The sequence below is a fragment of the Cervus canadensis genome, chromosome 21, assembly GCF_019320065.1.
Source record: "Cervus canadensis isolate Bull #8, Minnesota chromosome 21, ASM1932006v1, whole genome shotgun sequence".
NCBI classification, from domain to species: Eukaryota; Metazoa; Chordata; class Mammalia; order Artiodactyla; family Cervidae; genus Cervus; species Cervus canadensis.
This window is the reverse complement of record NC_057406.1, coordinates 43,190,436-43,216,029: the sequence shown is the minus strand read 5'-3', so window position 1 is coordinate 43,216,029 and position 25,594 is coordinate 43,190,436. Positions and strand designations below refer to the sequence as shown.

Below are 25,594 nucleotides of genomic sequence, written 5' to 3'. Positions count from 1 at the left end.
TTCCAACTCTTCGCATGAGGTGGTCAAAGTACTGGAGTTTCAGCTTCAGCATCAGTCCTTCCAATGAACACCCAGGACTTGTCTCCTTCTGGATGGACTGGTTGGATCTCCTTGCAGTCCAAGGGACTCTCAAGAGTCTTCTCCAATACCATAGATCAAAAGCATCAATTTTTCGGTGCTCAGTTTTCTTCACAGTCCAACTCTCTCATCCATACATGGCCACTGGAAAAACCATAACCTTGACCAGACGGACCTTTGTTGGCAAAGTAATGTCTCTGCTTTTTAATATGCTATCTAGGATGGTCATAACTTTCCTTCCAAGGAGTAAGCATCTTTTAATTTCATGGCTGCAATCACCATCTGCAGTGATTTTGGAGCCCCCCAAATAAAGTCTGACACTGTTTCCACTGTTTCCCCACCAGATGCCAAGATCTTAGTTTTCTGAATTTTAAGCCAACTTTTTCACTCTCCTCTTTCACTTTCATCAAGAGGCTTTTTAGTTCCTCTTCACTTTCTGCCAGAAGGGTGGTGTCATCTGTATATCTGAGGTTATTGATATTTCTCCCAGAAATCTTGATTCCAGCTTCTGCTTCTTCTAGCCCAGTGTTTCTCATGATGTACTCTGCATATAAGTTAAATAAGCAGGGTGACAATATACAGCCTTGACGTACTCCTTTTCCTATGTGGAACCAGTCTGTTGTTCCATGTCCAGTTCTAACTGTTGCTTCCTGACCTGCATACAGGTTTCTCAAGAGGCAGGTCAGGTGGTCCGGTATTCCCATCTCCTTAAGAATTTTCTTTTTCTTTTCTTTTTTTTTTTTTTTATTAGTTGGAGGCTAATTACTTCACAACATTTCAGTGGGTTTTGTCATACACTGATATGAATCAGCCATAGAGTTACGTATTCCCCATCCCGATCCCCCCTCCCACCTCCCTCTCCACCCGATTCCTCTGGGTCTTCCCAGTGCACCAGGCCCGAGCACTTGTCTCATGCATCCCACCTGGGCTGGTGATCTGTTTCACCATAGATAATATACATGCTGTTCTTTCGAAACATCCCACCCTCACATTCTCCCACAGAGTTCAAAAGTCTGTTCTGTACATCTGTGTCTCTTTTTCTGTTTTGCATATAGGGTTATCGTTACCATCTTTCTAAATTCCATATTTATGTGTTAGTATGCTGTAATGTCCTTTATCTTTCTGGCTTACTTCACTCTGTATAATGGGCTCCAGTTTCATCCATCTCATTAGAGCTGATTCAAATGAATTCTTTTTAATGGCTGAGTAATATTCCATGGTGTACATGTACCACAGCTTCATTATCCATTCATCTGCTGATAGGCATCTAGGTTGCTTCCATGTCCTGGCTATTATAAACAGTGCTGTGATGAACATTGGGGTGCACGTGTCTCTTTCAGATCTGGTTTCCTCAGTGTGTATGCCCAGAAGTGGGATTGCTGGGTCATATGGCAGTTCTAAATACAAAAAACCTCGAATAGCCAAAGTAATTTTGAGAAAGAAGAATGGAACTGGAGGAATCAACCTGCCTGACTTCAGGCTCTACTACAAAGCCACAGTCATCAAGACAGTATGGTACTGGCACAAAGACAGAAATATAGATCAATGGAACAGAATAGAAAGCCCAGAGATAAATCCACACACCTATGGACACCTTATCTTTGACAAAGGAGGCAAGGATATACAATGGAAAAAAGACAACCTCTTTAACAAGTGGTGCTGGGAAAACTGGTCAACCACTTGTAAAAGAATGAAACTAGAACACTTTCTAACACCATACACAAAAATAAACTCAAAATGGATTAAAGATCTAAATGTAAGACCAGAAACTATAAAACTCCTAGAGGAGAACATAGGCAAAACACTCTCCGACATAAATCACAGCAAGATCCTCTATGACCCACCTCCCAGAATATTGGAAAAAAAGCAAAAACTTAAACAAATGGGACCTAATGAAACTTAAAAGCTTTTGCACAACAAAGGAAACTATAAGTAAGGTGAAAAGACAGCCCTCAGATTGGGAGAAAATAATAGCAAATGAAGAAACAGACAAAGGATTAATCTCAAAAATATACAAGCAACTCCTGCAGCTCAATTCCAGAAAAATAAATGACCCAATCAAAAAATGGGCCAAAGAACTAAACAGACATTTCTCCAAAGAAGACATACAGATGGCTAACAAACACATGAAAAGATGCTCAACATCACTCATTATTAGAGAAATGCAAATCAAAACCACAATGAGGTACAGTTACATGCCAGTCAGGATGGCTGCTATCCTTAAGAATTTTCTACAGTTTATTGTGATCCACACAGTCGAAGGCTTTGGCGTAATCAATAAAGCAGAAATAGATGTTTTCCTGGAACTCTTTTGTTTTTTTTGACGATGCAGTGGATATTGGCAATTTGATCTCTGGTTCCTCTGTCTTTTCTAAAACCAGCTTGAACATATGGAAGTTCTCGGTTCACATATTGCTGAAGCCTGGCGTGGAGAATTTTGAGCATTACTTTACTAGCCTGTGAGATGAGTGTAATTGTGTGGTAGTTTGAGCATTCTTTAGGATTGCCTTTCTTAGGGATTGGAATGAAAACTGACCTTTTCCAGTCCTATGGCCACTGCTAAGTTTTCCAAATTTGCTGGATGTTGAGAGCAGCACTTTAACAGCATCATCTTTCAGGATTTGAAATAGCTCAACTGGAATTCCATCACATCCACTAGTGTTGTTTGAAGTGACGCTTTCTAAGGCCCACTTGACTTCACATTCCAGGATGTCTGGCTCTAGGTCAGTGATCACACTATTGTGATTATCTGGGTCGTGAAGATCTTTTATGTACAGTTCTTCTGTGTATTCTTGCCACCTCTTCTTAATACCTTCTGCTTCTGTTAGGTCCATACCATTTCTATCCTTTATCGAACCCATCTTTGCCTGAAATATTCCCTTGGTATCTCCAATTTTCTTGAAGAGATCTCTAGTCTTTCCCATTCTGTTGGTTTCCTCTGTTTCTTTGCATTGATTGCTAAGGAAGGCTTTCTTATCTCTCCTGGCTATTCTTTGGAACTCTGTATTCAAATGGGTCTATCTTTCCTTTGCTCCTTTGCTTTTTGCTTCTCTTCATTTTACAGCTATTTGTAAGGCCTCCTCAGACAACCATTTGGCCTTTTTGCATTTATTTTCCATGGGGATGGCCTTGATCCCTGTCTCCTGTACAATGTCACGAACCTCCATCCATAGTTCATCAGGCTCTCTATCAGATCTAGTTCCTTAAATCTATTCCTCACTTCCAGTGTATATTCGTAAGGGATTTGATTTAGTTCGTACCTGGATGGTCTGGTGGTTATCCCTACTCCCTTCAGTTTAAGTCTGAATTTGGCAGTAAGGAGTTCATGATCTGAGCCACAGTCAGTTCCAGGTCTTGTTTTTGCTGACTCTATAGAGCGTCTCCACCTTTGTCTGCAAAGAATATAATCAATCTGATTTCGGTGTTGACCATCTGGTGATGCCCATGTGTAGAGTCTCCTCTTGTGTTGTTGGAAGAGGGTGTTTGCTATGACCAGTGCGTTCTCTTGGCAAAACTCTATTAGCCTTTGCCCTGCTTCATTCTGTACTCCAAGGCCAAATTTGCCTGTTACTCCAGGTGTTTTTTGACTTCCTACTTTTGCATTCCAGTCCCCTAAAATGAAAAGGACAATTTTTTTTTGGTGTTAGTTCTAAAAGGTCTTGTAGGTCTTCATAGAACCATTTAACTTCAGCTTCTTCAGTGTTACTGGTTGGGGCATAGTAATGTATAAAATAATATATCTAGGTGTATACATACAGATATCAACAATAGCTAACTGTTTACTATGTATGATCATACATGTATTTTCTTTGTGGATATTTATTTTTAAAATTAAAGTCATAAAAACTAATAAATAAGGAAAAGTGTCCCCTATAATTAAAAGGGTCTATGATGAAGTTCATGTTTATTTCTGTCTCTAAGAAAACTGTCCCTGTTGTTCCTTCAGGAGTATTTCTTTCCCCCAAAGTTAATTACATGCTAAATTCCTTAATGACTTTTGAACCAGTCATCAAGGACCTAAGTGTTTATTCGTGCATTAAAAAAATGATAGTATTTCAAAGGAATCATATCATCATACTCTCTAAAAACCAGAGTGAGATCTTGTACATGCCAGCATTTTTACTTAGAGTACAAGTCAACATTGCTAGATTTCAGTGGGACAAAAATCTTGAGGAAATCTCTAAATGTTTTAGAGACAGAAAACTTGGGAATCTTTGCCTGTGAATGTGTGAGTGTTGTTTCCTAAAAAAACAGTGATTGGCAATGTACCTACCTATTTTTACTCCTTTTAATTTGACACATTCCTGCTCAGCTACCGTCACCTTGAGGAATTTGGGAGTGAAATGCCTATCTGAAGCTATGATTACCAGAAGAATAAGTATTTTCATCTTGGTCATTTATCCTCAACTTATCAGAATGATAGACTGACGCTTGCCTCTGAAAGCTAAGATGATTTCATATTTTCTGAAAAGATCTTTTTACAAAGTTAAGACAAGTAATGAAATAAATACATGAAAAGCATGTTGGCCTGCTTATACATTGGTAAAACTAAATTATCTCAATGTAACATTATTTTTTGAACATCCAAAGCAAACTTTCTTGGTATCCCATGTACATGTGAGAAAATACAGAGAGACAAACATACATGGTAGATGTGTCTTGAGCTCTAACATTTTAGAGCAAAATCTTGGTAAGTGAGAAGAAACAAAATAGTGAGTTAAAAGTGAATGATTCATATCAATGTATGACAAAACCCACTGAAATGTTGTGAAGTAATTAGCCTCCAACTAATAAAAAAAAAAAAAAAAGGGAATTGAAGAATTATTGGGAAAAAAAGGTCTATCAGACTACCAGTGAAATCACCTACATCAACGATCTCTTCTGCTTCAATGGCTGAGACAGAATTAAACAAGTGTATTGCAATGTAAGATAAACTGAAAAAATAATTTGAGAATGTGGAAAGAGTTATAAAAATAAGTTCTCTCATATAGTAAAAGCAATTTTGAGAAAACATTCCCTTAATCAACCATGGAATACATATCAGTTCGAGGTGAAGATAGATATCTGTTCACAATTCATTGTTAAGTTAAGGATGAAAATCTCTGCAAACCGCTTTATGAGAAGTTGCTTGGCTAATACCCATTGATGACATGATTTTGGTACCAGTTTTTCAATATTAATCTCAATTTTATAAACAGACTGGGCTGAAGTCAGGAGCCTGTGATGAGAAACCATACAAGACTAACAACATTCATCCTGACGGGATTGACCGATGACCCACAATTCCAAGTTCTGCTATTTATATTTCTGCTTGAGTTACACTCAAACTGTATGTATGTTGAGTGTAACTAGCAATCTGACAATCATCTCCCTCACCTTAGTGAATTCACAGCTTAAATCTGCCATGTACTTTTTCCTCCAAAATTTCTCTTTCTTAGAGATCTCATTCACTACCATCCGTATTCCCAGATTCCTTTATAGCATGTCTACTGGAGACAAGACCATTACTTACAATGCTTGTGCTAGTCAACTACTTTTTGTCAACATTTTTGGAGCAACTAAATTTTTTCTCCTGGCCTTCATGTCCTATGACCACTATGTGGCCACCTACAAACCATTGCATTATGTCACCATCATGAGCAGCAAAGTCTGCAGAAGGTTTGTCCTCAGCTGCTGGGCTGGAGGGCTGTTTATCGTAACCCTCCCCAATTAGTCTAGGCTTAAATCTGGAGTTCTGTGATTCTAACGTCATTGATCATTTTCACTGTGATGTGTCTCTTATCTTCAAGATCTCTTGTTCAAACACATGATTCATAGAGCAGATGGTTATAGCCTGTGCTGTGATGACCTTCATCATGACCCTTGTATGTGTAGTTCTTTCCTACATAATCATCATAAATACAATCCTAAAATTTCCCTCTGCCCAGCAAAGGAAAAAGGCTTTTTTCACTTATTCTTCCCACATGATTGTTGTATCCATCACCTATGGCAGCCTCACTTTCATTCACATTAAACCTTCAGCAAAAGAAGTGCACATTAATAAAGGTGTGTCAGTGCTCACCGCTTCCATTGCCGCAATGCTAAACCCCTTTATATACACCCTGAGGAACAAGCAAGTGAAGCAAGCATGCAATGAATAAATCAAAAGAATTGCATTTTTCTCAAAGAAAATTGCATTTTCTCAAAATTGAAATTGCAGATTCAGGATATCAGGACAGTTTGGTGCCATGTTTAGTGTAGGATGAGAGCTGATCAACAAACTATTCTGATGTACAATAAATACAAAAATAGGGAGGTGGGAGGGGGGATCGGGATGGGGAATAAGTGTAAATCTATGGCTGATTCATATCAATGTATGACAAAACCCACTGAAATGTTGTGAAGTAATTAGCCTCCAACTAATAAAAAAATTAAAAAAAAAAAAATAAAAGCAAAGTGACAAAATTATTAGTGAATCTAACAATAAAAATTTTGAACCAGTATGTTATGCCATTTTATATTTTTGCTGTTTTTACAAAAATATGACTATGCATCACATTGAAGGTAAACGCTGGTACTTCACCATAAATAGTTCTGGAAACACTAGATTAATGGGTCTTAAGTTTCTAAATGATTCTGTATCTTTGTGGTCATCACAGTAGTCACAGTAAATACCTAAAAGCATTTTTGGCTCTTCAGCCTTAACAGATCATAACTAGTTCATTTCCTCCCCTGTTGCAAAATATATGTGCAAGGTACCATCTCTCATTAAAGAGATTGTCCAGAAAAACAAGCAGAATTATACCTTCAGACCAGTGTCACCTATTCAACAAACAGTTCAACTATACAAGTGCATGAGAGATGATGATAATGATAGAGAATAAGAGAGAGATGTTGTCATCTGCGTAACTATCAGGACCATTATTCAAATATTAGTATAAGAAGACTTGCTAAAATTTTGAGAATTCTCATTACACAAAAAAAATTCTGTTATTATATATGGTGACAGATATTAATTACACTTACTGTGGTGATCACTTCACATTATATACAAATGTCAAATCATCATGTTGTACACCTGAAACTAGTGCAAGGTTTTTATCTCAATTATACCTCAATGAAAAGTGATTTGCATATACAAACTACTATGTATATTGGGTTAGCCAAACTGGTTCTTTGGGTTTTTCCATAGGATAATAATAAAATAAACAACAAGGTCATAATATAAGCATAGGGAACTATATCCAATATTCTGTAACAAGCTATAATGGAAAAGAATATGAAAAACAATATATATATGTATGTATAATTGCATCACTTTGCTGTACACTTGAAACTAACACAACTTTGCAAACCAACTGTACTTCAATAAAAAAAAAATTTAATGTTTGCTAAAAATAAAAAAAATGTAGTCCATGTAAAAAATAAATGTACTTTGTTATCAAAGAGGAAGACTAACATTCCAGAACTGAAGGTAGCTTCTTGAATGGAAATTGATAATAAAAATTGAAATTAAAAAAAAAAAAACTTTTAGGAAAAGGCAGATTAAGTACTGAAATATATACTGAAACACCAATTATAAAGGTAGGTCTTGCACAAAGACCAAATTTCAATAAAACTCAACTGAAAAAATTGATGGAAAACTCAAGTTATTTATTGATCAGAGGTCAGTAATGTACAGTGAGAAAGAATAAAAAAGATGAACCTTCATATGAGTTCTCAAGGAAAATTAATACTCTTAGATATTAAGTTCTTCATTACCTTTCATATTTCTCTCCCTAGTCCTCTGTGTCTGAGCATATAGAATACATTTGTCTCTGTAGTATTTTATTTATAGATCCTTGTTTATTCTTGAAATATTTTCTTCAGTCTTTGCACTGTCCTTTAGATAAATCCTGTTCATCCTTCATATCTCAACATAATGTCACTGCCTTGGGAAATCAGTCCTCGGCCTCTTCCCAAATCACCCTTTCTCCCCATTTTCCCCACCCTTTATCCCACTCCCCCACATCCTGTTCTTTCTATTCTTCTTTATTCCTCTCAATGAAAGAAAAACCATTTTTGCCTAACACTTGGCATGCTTGCAGCCTTTATGGTCACAATATTCACTTTTCCTCTCTGCTTCAGTTTACTTAACTTTTATTGTTACAACTAAGTTGTTTTTTTTTTTTAATTCTTCATTCCCTACAATTCTATTACTGTCACCCAGTAAATTTCTCATTTCAGGTATTGTATTTCATTTCTCAGAGCTAACCCTTTGGTTTGTGTGTATTTCTGAAGAAGAAATTTCTCTTCTGGAATATTTAGCTAGAGTACAAAAATATTTACTAAAATAATACTCTCCAAAAATTACAAAAAAAGGAATTTTTAAAAATTAATATATAAATTTGTTGTATCAAATATATAGTTGTATGGGCTTCCCTTGTGGCTCAGCTGGTAATGAACCTGCCTGCAATGCTGGAGACCTGGGTTCAATCCCTGGGTTGGGAAGATCCCCTGGAGAAGGGAAAGGCTACCCACTCCAGTATTCTGGCCTGGAGAATTCCATGGACTGTATAATCCATGGGATCACAAAGAGTTGGACAAGACTGAGCAGCTTTCACTGAGTCTCACCCTGCTTATATATATATATATTCATTTTGATAATGTGAAAATACAAAGTTATACATTTATACAATGTGCTTATAAATTTTGGTTTGATATTATAGTAACAAAATATTATATATTAAATTTAATTAAAGCTGAAGTGTTAAATAGATCTCTAAAACTGATATACATTTATATTTACAATTGTTTCAGCAAATTATACAGGTGATGATTGTTGTTCGTATATTTGTAAACATTACATATAATATATTCAGATAAAGTTGCTGATTTATAATCTGAGAAGATCTTTTCCAAAGTATTTACATTAGTTATCTCCAGATTATGATACTATGTACATTTTATCTGATTAACTTTTCAAAATAATTTTATTATTCATACAAAAGGTAAATTCAATAGAAAATTGAGTTTCCCAGGTGGCACAGTGGTAAAGAATCTGCCTGCCAATGCCAAAGACATAGAAGACGAGAGTTCAATCCCTGGGTTGGAAAGATCCCCTGGAATAGTAAATGGCAAACCACCAAAATATTCTTGCAGGGAAAATTACAAAGATTGAGGAGCCTGGCAGACTACAAGTCCATGGAGTCACAAAGAGTTGGACACAACCGAGCACCACCACCAAAAGAAAATTAGGGCTCTTTGATCTTCAGAGTAATTTGAATGACATAATAAATATTTACAGTAGTGCATCATCTCACTCTTGCTCCTTGTGCTCCAGTCTCTAAGCTGTTTCTACTTATTTCTTCTGAGGATACTCCTCAGAGTTGCATGTTTTAGGCTTTTTGCCAGCACTATGACACAAAAGATTCCATGATTTCATTGAACCTGGATCTCTAAGGACCCTTCTATTAATTCATTAAGTTGTAAGTCTGCTAAATAAAAAAAAAACACCAGTCTTGTTAATGTATAAATCTCTCTCTCCGGAAAGAATGTCAAGACCTTCAAAATCTGAGAGAATCCTTGGTAATTCTCAATCTTAGAATTGCCTTTTATTTTCAGCTATACGCAATAAAAGAAAATACTTTTTAGGTTTGGTACATCTATCATTTATGCAGAAAATTTTATAATATTTGATGATGAATAGCAGAAATAATTATGCATTTCAAGCTGCACATTAATATAGAGTGAAATTATGAGCAATAGACAACAGAAAGACACATATTTTAACCTTAAGAGCTTATGTTGCTAAGCATTCACTTGAAGTTATGATTGACTGGCAAAAAAGTATATAGTTGTTTTTTTTTTTAATTTTTCAGTGCCTTTGTAAGATATATCCATAAATTCCTATGTAAAAAATGCTTTATATTCATCTTTATCAACTAAGAGCTATTAATGTAAATTTTGACATTTCATAATGAAACTAAATATTATAAGATATAGATCATTTTTAAATAATTAACTTTGAAAAGATAAAAATCATGGGACAGTTTGATTTTTATGCATTAGTTGGTATAGTATGAGAGATATTAAGACAATAAATTCCTACTTTATCCTCAATCATAACATAAAAAATATATATGCACACAAGAAGATCACCACTCCTATGTAAAACACAGTGTGATGATTTATCATCTCATTTGGCATCCCTCCTTCAATACAAATACTTATTCTTGAGAATATTAAAGTAAACAGAAATGAACATAAGGTCGATTACCTTCTCAATACTTGATTTGTAACACCTAGGAGAAACTGAGTTTCATTGGTGAACTTTAATTTTGGAAAAGAACACGTTATTCCAGAACACTGAAAACTGCCTGGAATGTGAAAAGCTGAGTTCACTAGCACAGTGATGCCCTAAGTGTCCACGACTAAGAGAAGGGGAAGAAAGTTTTAACTGTTGAGTGTTTTCACACCATCCCAAATTCACCTAACATTGGACCCAGGGAAGCCCCTAATTTGGGGGAAAGCTTTCAGTCCTCAAGCAAAGAATGAAATCAAAACTGTTTCTTTCTGTCTAGCAGTGTTTGTAAAATGTAAAGCTTACTTGGGGACATTATAAAGTTTTTTGTTAGATTTGAGCCTGCTCTCAGATGAGTATGAAGAATATTTTTTAAATAAAGACAGTAAAATGTAAAATTACATAAAATAACTCCATTATGCAGGGTAATTTCCTAATAGTTTGTTAACATAGGGAAATCCAAGCCCTGGAGGCACTGAATGAAGGCTGAAAACAGTTGAAGTTGGTGTCTTTGTAATAGATGAAAGCTGAGGAATAACCTTAGGAAAATTATCCAAGTATTATAAAGTATTTGACCACTAGTTTCCACAACTCATGAATAGACAGACTAAGCCAAAAGTATTAGGAACAAAGATAAAATTATCTGATGGAAAGATGAAGTAAGAATGAAAATACAGTAACTATTTATATATACAATAAAATACTACTCATGGATAAGATATTCACTTCAAGACAGTCAAGTCAGTTTGCCTTTCATTTACAGCCAGTGTTGAGCACTTATTTAGACTTCATTACACTCTTTTCAAGTATCTCTGCATTTTTCCTGATGACTGGGCAAAAGCAGAAATCCTTGATGAGGAACCACACAATAACAACATTCATCCTGCTGGGACTGACTGATGACCCACGAATGAAAGTTCTAGCTTTCATCTTTCTTTTTTTCACCTACATGTTGAGTGTAGCTGGGAACCTGACCATTATCTCCCTCACCCTCACGGATGGCCATCTCAGGACAGCCATGTACTTATTTCTCCAAAATTTCTCTTTCTTGGAAATCTCATTCACAACTGCCTGTATTCCCAGATTTCTGTACAACATACCAACTGGTGACAAGGTCATTACCTACACTGCTTGTGCTGTTCAAGTATTTTTTACTTACCTTTTTGGGATAACAGAATTTTTTCTTCTAGCCACTATGTCCTTTGACCGCTATGTGGCCATTTGCAAACCCCTGCATTATGTGACCATCATGAATAACAGAGTCTGCCACAGGCTTATCATCAGCTGCTGGATGGCTGGTTTGTTAATCATCATTCCCCCACTTAGCCTGGGCCTCAATCTGGAATTCTGTGACTCTAATGTCATTGATCATTTTTTCTGTGATGCCACTCCCCTCCTAAAGATATCATGCTCAGACACATGGTTCATAGAGAGAATGATTCTGGTGTGTGCTGTCTTGACTTTCATCATGACTCTTGTGTGTGTGGTTCTGTCCTACATGTATATCATCACGACAATTCTAAGATTCTCTTCTTCTCAGCAAAGGAAAAAAGCCTTTTCAACTTGTTCTTCCCACATAGTTGTAGTTTCCATCACTTATGGCAGCTGCATCTTCATCTATATCAAACCTTCATCCAAGAAAGACATGGTTCTTAATAAAGGAGTTTCTCTGCTCATTTCTTCTATTTCACCCATACCTGGAAAATTATCAATAGTTTAATAATTATTATTTTCATTGTTTAGATTATCTTATAACAAAAAGATATTGAAAATAGAATAGCATATGTCTGTGATCCTACACTAAGTGCTGCATAGGGTGAAGATGAGTGAACAAACATATTTAAAAATATACCCAAGCAGAATGAATGTAAATACCACAAAGATATGTAATATGCAATCTCAGCAGTCACATGATGAAAAAAATTAGAAATGGTGTAATAACATGAACATAACCCTATTAATGCACATTCAATGGAATGGAGAATTAAAACATAATGTATCCAACCACAAAAGGATAAGTTTGAGCATTTTTACCCATCAGATAAAACATAAATAGAAGGAGAAAAACAAATTCTCTAACGTAATTTAAACTCTCATTATAACAGCAAACAAGTAGAGTTTTTAAAGCCCACAGATCAGATGTAAAATTCAGATTCTTTAAAGTTAAAATATATCTTTTAAAATAAGTCAAATGTCAATTAACAATAGATTAAAATTTTGAGACCGAAATTACAGCATACCTGGCAAACAATGGCATGCCAATAATCCATATTTAAATAATGTATAATTATAAAATTTGTACATATATTGCATATTTGCATGTATAAAGTTGTAGCTGAGAGTAATTCATGTGTTTATACTTTCTTGATATTAAAATATTTTTAAATAGATTAAGAATAAAGGGACTGATATGCAATTTAATTAGGAGAGCTATAATACAAGATGAAACAAAATGGAACAATGAAAGTTTAAGATAAAAAGCAAAAACAATTATCAGTAAAATTTATGGTAAATATTTCACAGACTGATTCTTTATGATACTCAGGAAAAGAATCTTACACACCCAAATATGGGGAGGAAAAACAGAAAGCAACATATTGAAGATTAAGAGTTAGAAACAAGATATAAATATAAACAGTTAAGAGATTCAAATAGATATAAATGCAATGCTGCATCTGATTTTACAACAAAAGATACAAAAATTGAAAAAGATTTAAAAAATTCTTGATAAAATATGAAAAAAGGAATTACAAATTTGAATACAGCAAGGTCTCTAAAATTTCTTGGGAAAGTGAATGAATTTCTGGCTGTAAAATAAAAGAGAATGAAATCATTAAAAAAAAATTCTCAAGAACTCTTAAAATATCCTAAATAATTTCAGCCTAAATTAAACCAATCCAAGCCACTGAAAAAGAAAACATCACAATTTCATTAAGTATATAAACAGAAATGTTCTATATAAACTCTATGTAAGTACATTTTGCTGCTGCTGCTGCTAAGTCACTTCAGTCGTGTCCGACTCTGTGTGGCCCCATAGACGGCAGCCCACCAGGCTCCCCCGTCCCTGGGATTCTCCAGGCAAGAACGCTGGAGTGGGTTTCCATTTCCTTCTCCAATGCAGGAAAGTGAAAAGTGAGCGTGAGGTCGCTCAGTCATGTCCGACTCTTCGTGACCACAGGGACTGTGGCCTACCAGGCTCCTCTGTCCTTGGGATTCTCCAGGCAAGTGCACTGGAGTGGGCTGCCACTGCCTTCTCCAACCTAACACCATACACAAAGGTAAATTAAAAATTGATTAAAGACCTAAATGTAAGACCAGAAACTATAAAACTTTTAGTGGAAAACATAGGCAGAACACTCGATGACATAAATCAAAGCAAGATCCACTGTGACCTACCTCCTAGAGTAATGGAAATAAAGAAAAGTAAACAAGTGAGACCCGATTAAACTTAAAATCTTTTGCACAACAAAGGAAACTATAAGCAAAGTGAAAGGAAAACTTTAGAGGAGAAAATAATAGCAAATGAAACAACTGACAAAGGATTAATTTCCAAAATATACAAGCAGCTCATACAACTCAATGCCAGAAAAACAAACAATCCAATCAGAAAGTGGGAAAAAGACCTAAACAGACATTTCCCCGAAGAAGACATACAGATGTCTAACAAACACATGAAAAGATACTCAACATCACTCATCATTAGTCACAGTTCAGTTGCTCAGTCGTGTCCGACTCTTTGCGACCCCATGAATCGCAGCATGCCAGGCCTCCCTGTCCATCACCAAATCCCAGAGTCTACCCAAACCCATGTCCATCGAGTTGGTGATGCCATCCAGCCATCTCATCCTCTGTCGTCCCCTTCTCCTCCTGCCCCCAATCCCTCCCAGCATCAGAGTCTTTTCTAATGAGTCAGCTCTTCTCATGAGGTGGCCAAAGTACTGGAGTTTCAGCTTCAGCATCAGTCCTTCCAATGAATACTCAGGACTGATCTCCTGCAAATCAAAACCACAATGAGATGTCACCTCACAGAGAATGGTCATCATCAAAAAGTCTACAAACAATAAACGCTGGAGAGGGTGTGGAGAAAAGGGAATGCTCTTGCACAGTTGGTGGGAATGTACATTGATACCTCCACTTTGGAAAACAGTATGGAGATTCCTTAAAGAACTAGAAATAAAACCACCACATGACCCAGCAATCCCACTCCGAGGCATATACCCTGAGGAAACCAGGGTTGAAAAAGATACTTACATCCCATTGTTCATTGCAGCACTACTTGCAATAGCTAAGAACATGGAAGCAATCTATATGTCCATCAACAGATGAATAGATAAAGAAGTTGTGGTACATATGCACAATGGAATATTACTCAGTCATATAAAAGAATGCATCTGAGTCAGTTCTGATGAGATGGATGAACCTAGAACCTATTATACAGAGTGAAATGAGTCAGAAAGAGAAAGATAAATGTTATATTCTAATGCACATATATGGAATATAGAAAAATGGTACTGAAGAACTTATTTAGAGGACAACAAGACTTCTCTTGTGGCTCAGATGGTAAAGTGTCTGCCTATAATGCAGGAGACCTGGGTTCAATCTCTGGGTTGGGAAGGTCTCCTGGAGAAGGAAATAGCAACCCACTCCAGTATACTTGCCTGGAAAATCCCATGGATGGAGGAGGTTGGTAGGCTACAGTCAATGGGGTCACAAAGAGTCAGAAACAACTGAGCAATTTTACAAAAAAAAAAAAAGGAGAAACAATAGACAATAGACTTATGGACATGGGGAGAGGGGAGGAGAGGGTGAGATGTATGGAAAGAGTAACATGGAAACTTACATTACCATATGTAAAATAGATAGCCAACAGGAATTTGCTGTATGGCTCAAGAAACTCAAACAGGGGTTCTGTATCAACCTAGGGGGGTCTGATGGGGAGGGATGTGGGAGGGAGGTTCAAAAAGGAGGGGATATTTGTATACCTATGGCTGATTCATGTTGAGGTTTGACAGACAACAACAAAATTCTGTAAAGCAATTATCTTTTGATTAAAAAAATAAAGTTTTAAAAAAGGCAATCAATTGGAAGCACAAAGTATATCAGGTGGAAATTAAAAAAATGCTATATGAAAAAAAAGCAAAAAAAATTAAAAATGGAACTGCCATTTGATTCAGCATTTCTACTTCTGAGAATTTATCCAGATAAAACAAAAACATGAACTTGAAAAGATACATGCACCCTCACATTCATTGCAGGATCATTTACAATAGCCAAGACATGGAAACAATCTAAGTGTCCATTAAAGGAGGAATAGGTAAAGAAAATGTGACATAATACTATTCTGTCATAAAAAAGAAATGAAATCTTGCCATTTGTAACAACATGGATGGACCTTGAGGGCATTATGCTAAGTAAAATGAATGAGACATAGGAAGAGAAATATATGATCTCACATATACTTAAATTCTAAAAAATAAAACAACCAAGCTAATAGATACAGAGAACAGACTGTTGATTGCCAGTGGTGAGGGGTGGAGGTGGGCAAAATGGGTGAAGGTGGTGAAAGGTACAAACTTCCAGTTATAAAATTAAAAAGTCATGAAGATGTAAAAAAATAAAAAAATAAGGTAGTCTTTCTAAGGCTAATTTTGGTACTTGGTTTCTGACATCGCCTATTCTCTCTCTACTAAGCAATCCATTAAAATGGCCTGATGGATACAAACTACTATATATAAAATACATAAGCTACAAGGATTTATATTGTCACCCTGCTTATTTAACTTGTATGCAGAGTACATCATGAGAAGTGCTAGACTAGATGAAGCACAAGCTGGAATCAAGATTGCCAGGAGAAATATCAATAACCTCAGATATGCAGATGACACCACCCTTATGGCAGAAAGTGAAGAAGAACTAAATAGCCTCTTGATGAAAGTGAAAGAGAAGAGTGAAAAATTTGGCTTAAAGCTCAACATTCAGAAAACTAACATCATGGCATCCGGTCCCATCATTTCATGGCAAATAGATGGAGAAACAGTGGAAACAATGGCTGGCTTTACTTTTCTGGGCTCCAAAATCACTGCAGATGGTGATTGCAGCCATGAAATTAAAAGATGCTTACTCCTTGGAAGGAAAGTTATGAACAATCTAGACAGCATATTAAAAAACAGAGACATTACCTTGTCAACAAAGGTCCGTCTAGTCAAGGCTATAGTTTTTCCAGTGGTCATGTATGGATATGAGAGTTGGACTATAGAGAAAGCTGAGCACTGAGGAATTGATGATTTTAAACTGTGGTCTTGGAGAAGACTCTTGAAAGTCCCTTGGACTGCAAGAGATCCAACCCATCCATCCTAAAGCAGATCAGTCCTGAATATTCATTGGTATGACTTTTGTTGAAGTTGAAACTCCAATACTTTGGCCACCTGATGGGAAGAGCTGACTCATTTGAAAAGACCCTTTTACTGGGAAAGATTTAGGGCAGGAGGAGAAGGGGGAGACAGAGGATGAGATGTTAGATGGCATCAACGTCTCAATGGACATAGGTTTGGGTGGACTCTGGGAGCTGGTGATGGACAGGGAGGCCCAGCATGCTGTGGTTCATGGGGTCACAAAGAGTCGTACTCTACTGAGCAACTGAACTGTACTGAACTGAAAATAACCTTTAATGGAAAATAATTTATATATATATATATGTATATATATATAATTGAATCATTATCTATATACCTGAAACTAAAACAGTATTGTAAATCAACTGTACTTCAAAGTGAAAAGTCACCTTAAAGTAACCTGATGAATAAATCCCTACTTGATTTCACAAAAGTCTTGTTTGTTTGAAACTACTAGTGTAACATGCATATGTAATAAATTACCTTCTTTTAGTAACTCTAGAAAATACATTGCCTAATTAAGAAGTTCCATTGAGTCTTTCTTTTGAAAAATGAAAATTCCATCAGACAAAATATTTAAAGACAGAATATTAACAATTCAAAACTCTGTAAATTGTTCTTACTTGATCAACCAGGACCTGGGCTAGAATAAACTCTACTCACTAATAACTGTAGATTTTGACCATGTCTTTCTTGGACAATTGTGCTCATGCACAATATGCTGAATAATGATCCATCTAAAGATATTCTAATCCCTGAAACCTTTGAAGGTTACTTTAAATGGCAGAAGGAATTTGATAGACATGATAAAGTTATGGATCTTAAAATAAGTTTTTCTTGGATTATCTGAATGGGCACCATTTAATCAGAAGGAAAAAGAATCAAATAAGAAGTTGGAGTTGTGACAATTGAAACAATAGGCTGGAATGATACAAGGAAAGAAACAGGAGTCAAAGAATCAATGCAGCCTTTAGAAGCTGAAAGAAAGTAGTTTTCCTCCTAAAGGGTACAGAAAAAATGCACATGCATATGTGCAGTGTATATTCAGCCACTGAAAAGAAAGAAATTCTGCTTTTTTAAGACAACATGGATTGAACTTGGGGGCATTAAGTTAAGTGAGAGAAGTCAGACAAAGTTAAATACTGCATGGTATCACTTATATAGGGAATCTAAAAAATAAAATAAAACTCAGACATAGTAGAAAAGTGGTCACCAAAAATTAGGGGGTGGAGGGAATAAGGAGAGTTCAGTTATTTTAAAAAGCACAAACTTTTAGGTATAAGGATATCTGAGGATCTACTGTATAGCATGATGACTATGTGCCAAAGAACTGATGCTTTTTTTCTGTGGCATTGGAGAAGATTCTTGAGAGTCCCTTGGATGGAAAGGAGGTCAAACCAATCAATCCTAAAGAAAATCAGTCCTGAATATTCATTGGAAGAACTGATGCTGAAGCTCCAATACTTTGGCCACCTGATGCGAAGAACTGACTCATTGGAAAAGACCCTGATACTGGGAAAGATTGAAGGCAAGAGGAGAAGGAGATGACAGAGGATGAGATGATCAGATGGTATCAGCAAATCTATGGACATGAGTTTGAGAAAGTTCCAGGTGTTGGTGATGGACAAGGAAGCCTGGCGTGCTACAGTCCCAGGGGTCACAAAGAGCTGGACATGACTGAGTGACTGAACTAAACTGAACTGATGTGCAGATGATTTTTAGTTTGATGAGGTCCCACTTGTCTATTTTTGCTTTTGTTGCCTTTGGTTTTGGTGTCAAATTCAAGAAAATATCGCTAAGCCCAAAGTCAAGGAACTTACTGCCAGTATTTTCTACTGAGAACTTTATAGTTTCAGGTTTTACATTCAAGTGTTTTATCCATTTGAGTTAATTTTGGTGCAATGTGTAGGGTAGCACTAATCCAGTTTTATACTATTTTATTTATTTATTGCTTGTGGCTGTCCAGTTTTCCCAGGCTTCCCAGGTGGCTCAGTGCTAAAGAATCCACCTGCCAATACAGGAGACATGGGTTCAATCCCTGGATGGGTAAGATCCCCTGAGGAGGAAATGGCAACCTACTCCAGTGGTCTTGCAAGGAAAAGCCCATGGACAGCAGAACCTGGCAGGCTATAGTTCATGGGGTCACAAAGAGTCAGACACAACTAAGCACACACACACACAATGTCCAGTTTTCCCAGCTCCATTTATCAGACACTGTCCTGTCACACTGCATATTTTTGCCTCCTTTGTCATAAATTAGTTGACCATAGGAGCATGGAAAATTTTGAAGAACATGAATTTATAGTACTTTGATTTTAATATCTGAAGGAACATTAAGATATTAAGATGTTGAACATGAATTAATAAGAATAAATAATATATAATTATATGTATATTAATTTAAACTATGTTTAGAAGATTAAGAACATTGACTTATGTATCCAATTATACATAATCTGTTGTTAATGCTTATTTTTAGTAGTCTTATAAATATGTGGATACATTTGAAGAAACAAGTCTATATGGGTTATATGATTTTACATATTTTAAAATTTCTTATCTAATTAAAATTTCCTAAAGATAATAAGTGATTCATGATATAGACTAGTAAATCAGAGATGTGGTTTTTTTATGGTCTTCCCATACCATGTGTATTAGTTTATTCCATGTGACAGTAAGAAAGTTAAACTTTTGTTTTACAACCAGACTCTTCTGTTGTTCTGTATGCATGCATGCTAAATCACTTCAGTCGTGTTCGACTCTTTGTGACCTATGGACTGGAGCCCCCCAGGCTCCTCTGTCCATAGGATTCTCCAGACAAGAATGCTGGAGTGAGTTGCTATGCCCTTCTCCAGGGGATCTTCCTGACCCAGGGATCAAACCCGTGTCTCCTGTGGCTCCTGCATTGCAGGCCAATTCTTTGCCACTGATCCACTGGGGAATCCCCTTCTGTTTTCCTACTGGCCTTTATATGCAGCATCCTCCTGTCTCCAAGGAAACTATATCCAAAGAAGTTATAGTTACCATGTTTTTTTTACCACAAATTTTACTACTCAAAAGATTCATTAGTGACTTTGTTCTTGGGTCACCAGGGAATCTTTGTTTATTCACTTGGTTGTATTTTTATCAAATAAAGCAAAATGTCAAGCTAGATATAGTCAATGTGTTCATAGCCCTGAGAAGTCAGCATAGAAATTTTCCTCAAACTGGAGAAGATTTCTGACATTCCATTGCCTTCATATAATATTATATTTCTTTATTTTTTTGAGAGAAGTTATAAGAATACAACAAGGAAATCCATGTAATTGTTTGAAGATGGAAGCTTCAGAAAGATACCTCTAAGAAGCATCTTAGATTTGTTTGAACATGACAGTGGATTCATAAGCAAAAGTAACCAAAAGTTCATATGAAAATCTCCGTTCTAGCTATCATTTTCAATTTAGGAATTTTAAGACTGCATATGTTTCAACAAACAACAGAAACCAAGATTGACAGTCATAATAGTAAGTGAGATTGCTCATTTCAATTTTATTCAGGCTTGTGTGATTTAAGTCTTGCTATGCTTTGGAAAATATATTTTACCTGTCTTTTAAAAATTGAAAATGTGAGTGATAAATTTCTATATTTGATAAAACACACTTTTTCATGTTTTTAGAATACAGTTCTTTTGGATATATCAGATATTTTTATTCACTAAAATATACTGGCATCTAACAGGATTAAAATTTGATGACCATCCAGAAATATATTAAATTCACATAAAAAAATAAGAGGTATATTCATTTAATTGTTGTAAGTATACTCCTCAGTTTCCCCACAGAATTACGTGACTGAAATTGCATCCTCATTAGAGATTCTTGCCCTCATTTCAAACATTTCTCTTGAAAAAGTAGGATAAACAAAAACCAGTTAGCCACATATCACTAAGTCTTCTTTTAAATCTTGTTTTAGTAAACTTTGTGTAACTTTAAAAGGAAATAAACAGACTTTTTAGAACATCAGATGATATCCAATGGTAGTGATGGGGCTAAGTTCATTCAGTGACATGATGCATGTGTTGCCTGAGATTTAGGAAAAGAGTTGGAGGAAGGTAGGCGATGAGCAGCAGAAATATTTCTTACATATCAACTTACTCTAATTTAGTTGCTGATATATTTCCAATCTTTTTAGGCTGTTCCGTAAGACAAACCATGAACCTCATTCATTTCTTCTTCCTCATGTCGGGTACTGTAACCCTGAGGCCTTAGCTGCATTTTCTACTGAGACAGTCAGAGCTGACCCTGTCCCACATCAGTAAAGCAATACATTAGTTCACACAACAAAGTGAGTCCACATACACATGAATTGAGGGATCCAGAGGAAACTTAATACATAAATAAGTGTTCTTTCTTAAGTGTTAGAATGGTAGCAAGCATTGTTTTCTATGGGAATGCAGAGGCTGGGATGAGAGATAGCATAGTGATCACACTTTCAGGAAACTTTCCAGAGGGCTTCAAGGTGAAACTGAAAATCAGTAGAAGTTATTCAAGTGAGTTGAAGACAGAAAGCATATGATGTATGAGAAGTATTTACCAAAAAAAATCTGTCACATGGAATGTGCTCAATAAGTACAATCTATTATCGTTATTGAAAGGAACATATCAAGAGGAGAAGGGAGAGAGATAAAGAGCATGTGTTTTATTTGTGACATAGTTCATATGAATGTTCAAATAGATATGTCAAATTTCATCTGAGAATCAAGTATTACAAAACAAAGATATTGATTTACAAATGACCATCTGAAAGACATAGCAAAACATAAGAATTAATGAAAATAAAAAGGGGATATTAGTATGGTGAAATGTGAAAGAAGTGAAGAGAATACTAACAGACAGATAAAAGAGTCAGAAAAATACATCATCTGTATTATCTTTGAAGTTTATTTACCAGAGCATTTCATGAAAATATAAACATATATTATGCATAAGTACAACTATATTGTGCATTAAGACATTCTATATTTTGCATCACAGTGGGTCATAAGTGATTACTTAGTAAAAGATAAACATTGATGGAAGCAGTATCAGGTGGGGAGCTGAAAAAGTTGTGTGTGTGTGTTTGTGTTTACATGCACATATGATAGAGTTTAGAGGAGTTGAGGGGAAGTGTATGCAATGAACAAAAATAGAAAAGCCAAATTCTAATACCAAATTCTTTAATCATAGAGCTCAAACAGAGATTTCAAGTGACTACAGAATGTGTGCACAGTGAACTCAAATGATCTTACATATCTTAATACTTTAATAAAGAAAAAAACATCAAGTAATAACAGCAAACAGAAAACTCTTTTTTTTTCACTTACTTTTATTAGTTGGAGGCTAGGAGGGAGGTGGGAGGGGGGATTGGAATGGGGAACACATGCAAACAGAGAACTCCTGAATATCACAAGACATCTTTGCTCCTACGAAATGACAGACCCACCACAGTCAAAAGTAGTCCTTTACAGAGTGAATGTTTCAATTGTAAATATTTTTAAATAGTGATAAATAAGGAAAAACTTGAATATGATACCTTCCATACTGTTAAAATAATCTAAAATGAAACATTTCAACATTAACATGCAGATTTAACAGAACTCAGCAATCAGCAATGAGAAACAGTACAGTAACCACATTCATTCTGCTGGGACTGACAGATGACCCTCAACTGCAGGTTTTGCTTCTTATCTTTCTCTTTCTCACCTACATGCTAAGCATAACTGGGAATCTGACCACCATCTTCCTCATCTTACTGGATTCCCACCTTAAGACAGCCATGTACTATTTCCTACAAAATTTCTCCTTCTTGGAGATCTCATTCACATCAGCTTGTATTCCCAGATATCTGTATAGCATCATGACAGGTGACAAGGTCATTACCTACAATGCCTGTGTCAGCCAAGTATTTTTTACTGACCTGTTTGGTGTAACTGAATTTTTTCTCCTAGCTGCTATGTCCTATGACCGCTATGTGGCCATCTGCAAACCCCTGCATTATGTGACCATCATGAGTAGCATGGTCTGCAGAAGACTTGTCTTTTGTTGTTGGGTAGCAGGTCTATTCATTATAATCCCCCCACTTAGCCTAGGCTTGGAATTGGAATTTTGTGATTCTAATACCATTGATCATTTTGTCTGTGATGCATCTCCCCTCCTGAAAATCTCGTGTTCAAATACTTGGTACATGGAACAGACTGTTATCATCTGTGCTGTGCTGACCCTCCTTATGACAATGATGTGTGTGGCTCTGTCCTATATTTATATCATCAAGACAATTTTAGGATTCCCTTCTGCCCAACAGAAGAAAAAGGCCTTTTCTACTTGCTCTTCCCACATGATTGTGGTTTCAATCACCTATGGCAGCTGCATCTTCATCTACATTAAACCTTCAGCGAAGGACTCAGTGGCCGTTAACAAGGGTGTGACCATGCTCGCTACTTCCATCGCTCCAGTGCTGAACCCTTTCATTTACACACTGAGGAACACGCAAGTCAAACACGCCTTCAATAACTCAATCAAAAGACTTGCTATATTAAAAAAAAAAAATAAGAGAATGTAAAGCCAAATAAACACATACTGAACTTACGAAGTTTTGCCATCAGGGTATTTACTCAAAACACTCTCATTCATCCTGGTCTAGTGACAACTTCTTCAGAAACATCATTTATGAGCAGGTTAGCAATTTTTAAAAATTTAAATCCTAGCTTCACCTCCAAATTAAAAGTATCAAAGATGAAACACAACAGGTAAAACAGAAGCATAGCACCAAATTAGACCTACCAAGAGAGAACAGTAAGTTGATAAATTTTTACATTTTCCAGAGAAAGAATAAGTAATGGTTGCCATTAGTTTTTCAAATTACTTTCAAATGAAAAACTTTTAAATGATTTATTTGTTGATTCACATAACAAATATGTATTAGGTAATTTCTTTGGGGTAGGTACAACAGAGAACAACTAGCAAAATTTTATTCCCATGTACCTTTGGGAGTGAACAGAAGCAATACTATGTTAAATAAAGCAAAAGTTAACTTGCAGAAAATAAGCACTTTTATGAAGGAGAATAATAAACCTTTATAATTATGACAATAATAATAGCATTTTTCTAAATACTAATACTAAATACTAAAAGCTAAACAGAACAGTGTGGTACAGGCACAAAAACTGACACATTGATCAAGGGAAGAGAGTAGAGAGCCCAGAAAGAAACTCAGGCACCTATTATCAATTAATCTATAGCAAAACTAAATACTAAACATTAAAACAAAAATTACAAAAAATGCATGTTGAATTTTTAATAACAAAACTTTTAAACATTATGGTAATAATAGTAATACATACAGGCTCAGTCATGTCTAACTCTTTGTGACCCCATGGACTCTAGCCCATCAGGCTCCTCTATCCACAGGATTTTCCAGGCAAGAATACTGTAGTGGGTTGTCATCTCCTACTCCAGGATATCTTCCCAATCCAGGGATCGAACTGGTGTCTCTTGTGTCTTCTGCATTGACAGGCAGAGTCTTTACCACTGCACCTCCTGGGAAGCCTCTTAAATGTTATAAGCTTTTCTAAAAAAAAAAAAAAAGAAAGAAAGAAATGAAAGGGAAAATTGTGAGAATGGATAATAACTATTTTGAGGAATTTAAGTGTTTTGGTATTGCAAAAGCTTGCCAGATGCAGACACATATGTTGAAATGCCAACACACAATGTCTCTAAAATAGGCAAGCACACATCAAAAATTAAGTAAAAGAAATAAAGAATATAAAAACAGCCAGATGTATGAAATCCTGGAAACTTACAAATGTTTTCAAAAGAAAAATGAAAAGCTGTACATAAAGGTATTGCATTTTTTAATGATATGAATGGTTATACATTGGAGGAACAGAAACTATTTACTACATTTCCTAGAAAAAGAAGCTTACACAGATCATCATCTGAAACCACTTCCTCTATTCACTACAATTTATGCTATATGCTCTTGAACCTACAGGCCTCTCTGTGTTCACATTTAGTCTTTTACAACTTCTATTTCCCTGTATTTTATATATATTCTCATTATTTATTGGATCACTCTTTTTTTCCTTCAGTTTTTTCTTTTTTGTTTGGTTTTTGATTTAATAGTCACTCAGTTTCCTTAAAAAATAAAACATAGCACTACTCTGTGATTTAACCAACCCACTTCCCGGTATATATTCAAAAGTACTGAAAAGGATCTCAAAGAGATGTGTGCACACTCATGTTCATTGTAGCAATATTCACAATAACTAATATGTAGAAACAACCTAAATGTCTTCCTACTGATTAATGGATAAGTTAAATGTGGTATATACACACAATGGAATACTACTTGGCCTTCAAAAAGAAAAAGATTCAGCAACATGTGAAAATATGGATGGACCTCGAAGACAGTATCCTAAGTGAAATAAACCAGATACAGAAAGACAAAAACTTCATGATTTCATTTACATGAAATTTCTAGAATAGTCAATAAAATTAAAAACTGGAATAGTGATTACCAGGGAACAGGGCTGAAAGGGTCAGGGGAATGGAGAATTATTAATGAAAAGGCATAAAATTTTAGTTAAGTAAAATCCATAAACTCTAGAGACCTGCTTTACAACATTGTACCTATAATCAACAATAATGTATTCTACACTAAAAATTTGTTAAAAGGGTAGATCTCACAAAGTGTTCTTACCACAATAAAATCTTTTCAGAAAATATACACACATATACATTTTTCAGATGAGACAAGCTTTTATCAATATGACTTCAGTGAATACCTAGATCTAAACCTTGATGCTAGTTAATATTCCTGTACATGATAATCAACCCATCATTCATCC

The 25,594-nt window shown here is 35.7% G+C and overlaps 2 protein-coding genes and 1 pseudogene across 2 annotated transcripts; 2 read left to right on the top strand and 1 right to left on the bottom strand.

Annotated features, from left to right (window-relative positions):
- Positions 1-25,594, bottom strand: part of LOC122423175 — a 95,115-nt pseudogene that overhangs the window by 48,195 nt on the left and 21,326 nt on the right.
- On the top strand, positions 11,193-16,800 carry LOC122423828 (olfactory receptor 6C2-like; the record flags this gene model as incomplete). The annotated part of the gene is made up of 3 exons (XM_043441251.1): positions 11,193-12,053; positions 15,234-15,249; positions 16,778-16,800. Coding segments are annotated over exons 1-3 (900 nt in total), but the record flags the coding sequence as incomplete, so codon positions are not given.
- Positions 22,360-23,307, top strand: LOC122423641 (olfactory receptor 6C2-like). The gene has a single exon (XM_043440891.1). It carries the CDS (start codon positions 22,360-22,362, stop codon positions 23,305-23,307), a length of 948 nt encoding a protein of 315 aa, XP_043296826.1.

What these genes read in the sequence shown, in the direction of transcription:
- LOC122423641 (XM_043440891.1), top strand. Translation starts at nt 22,360, where the DNA reads ATGAGAAACAGTACAGTAACCACATTCATTCTGCTGGGACTGACAGAT.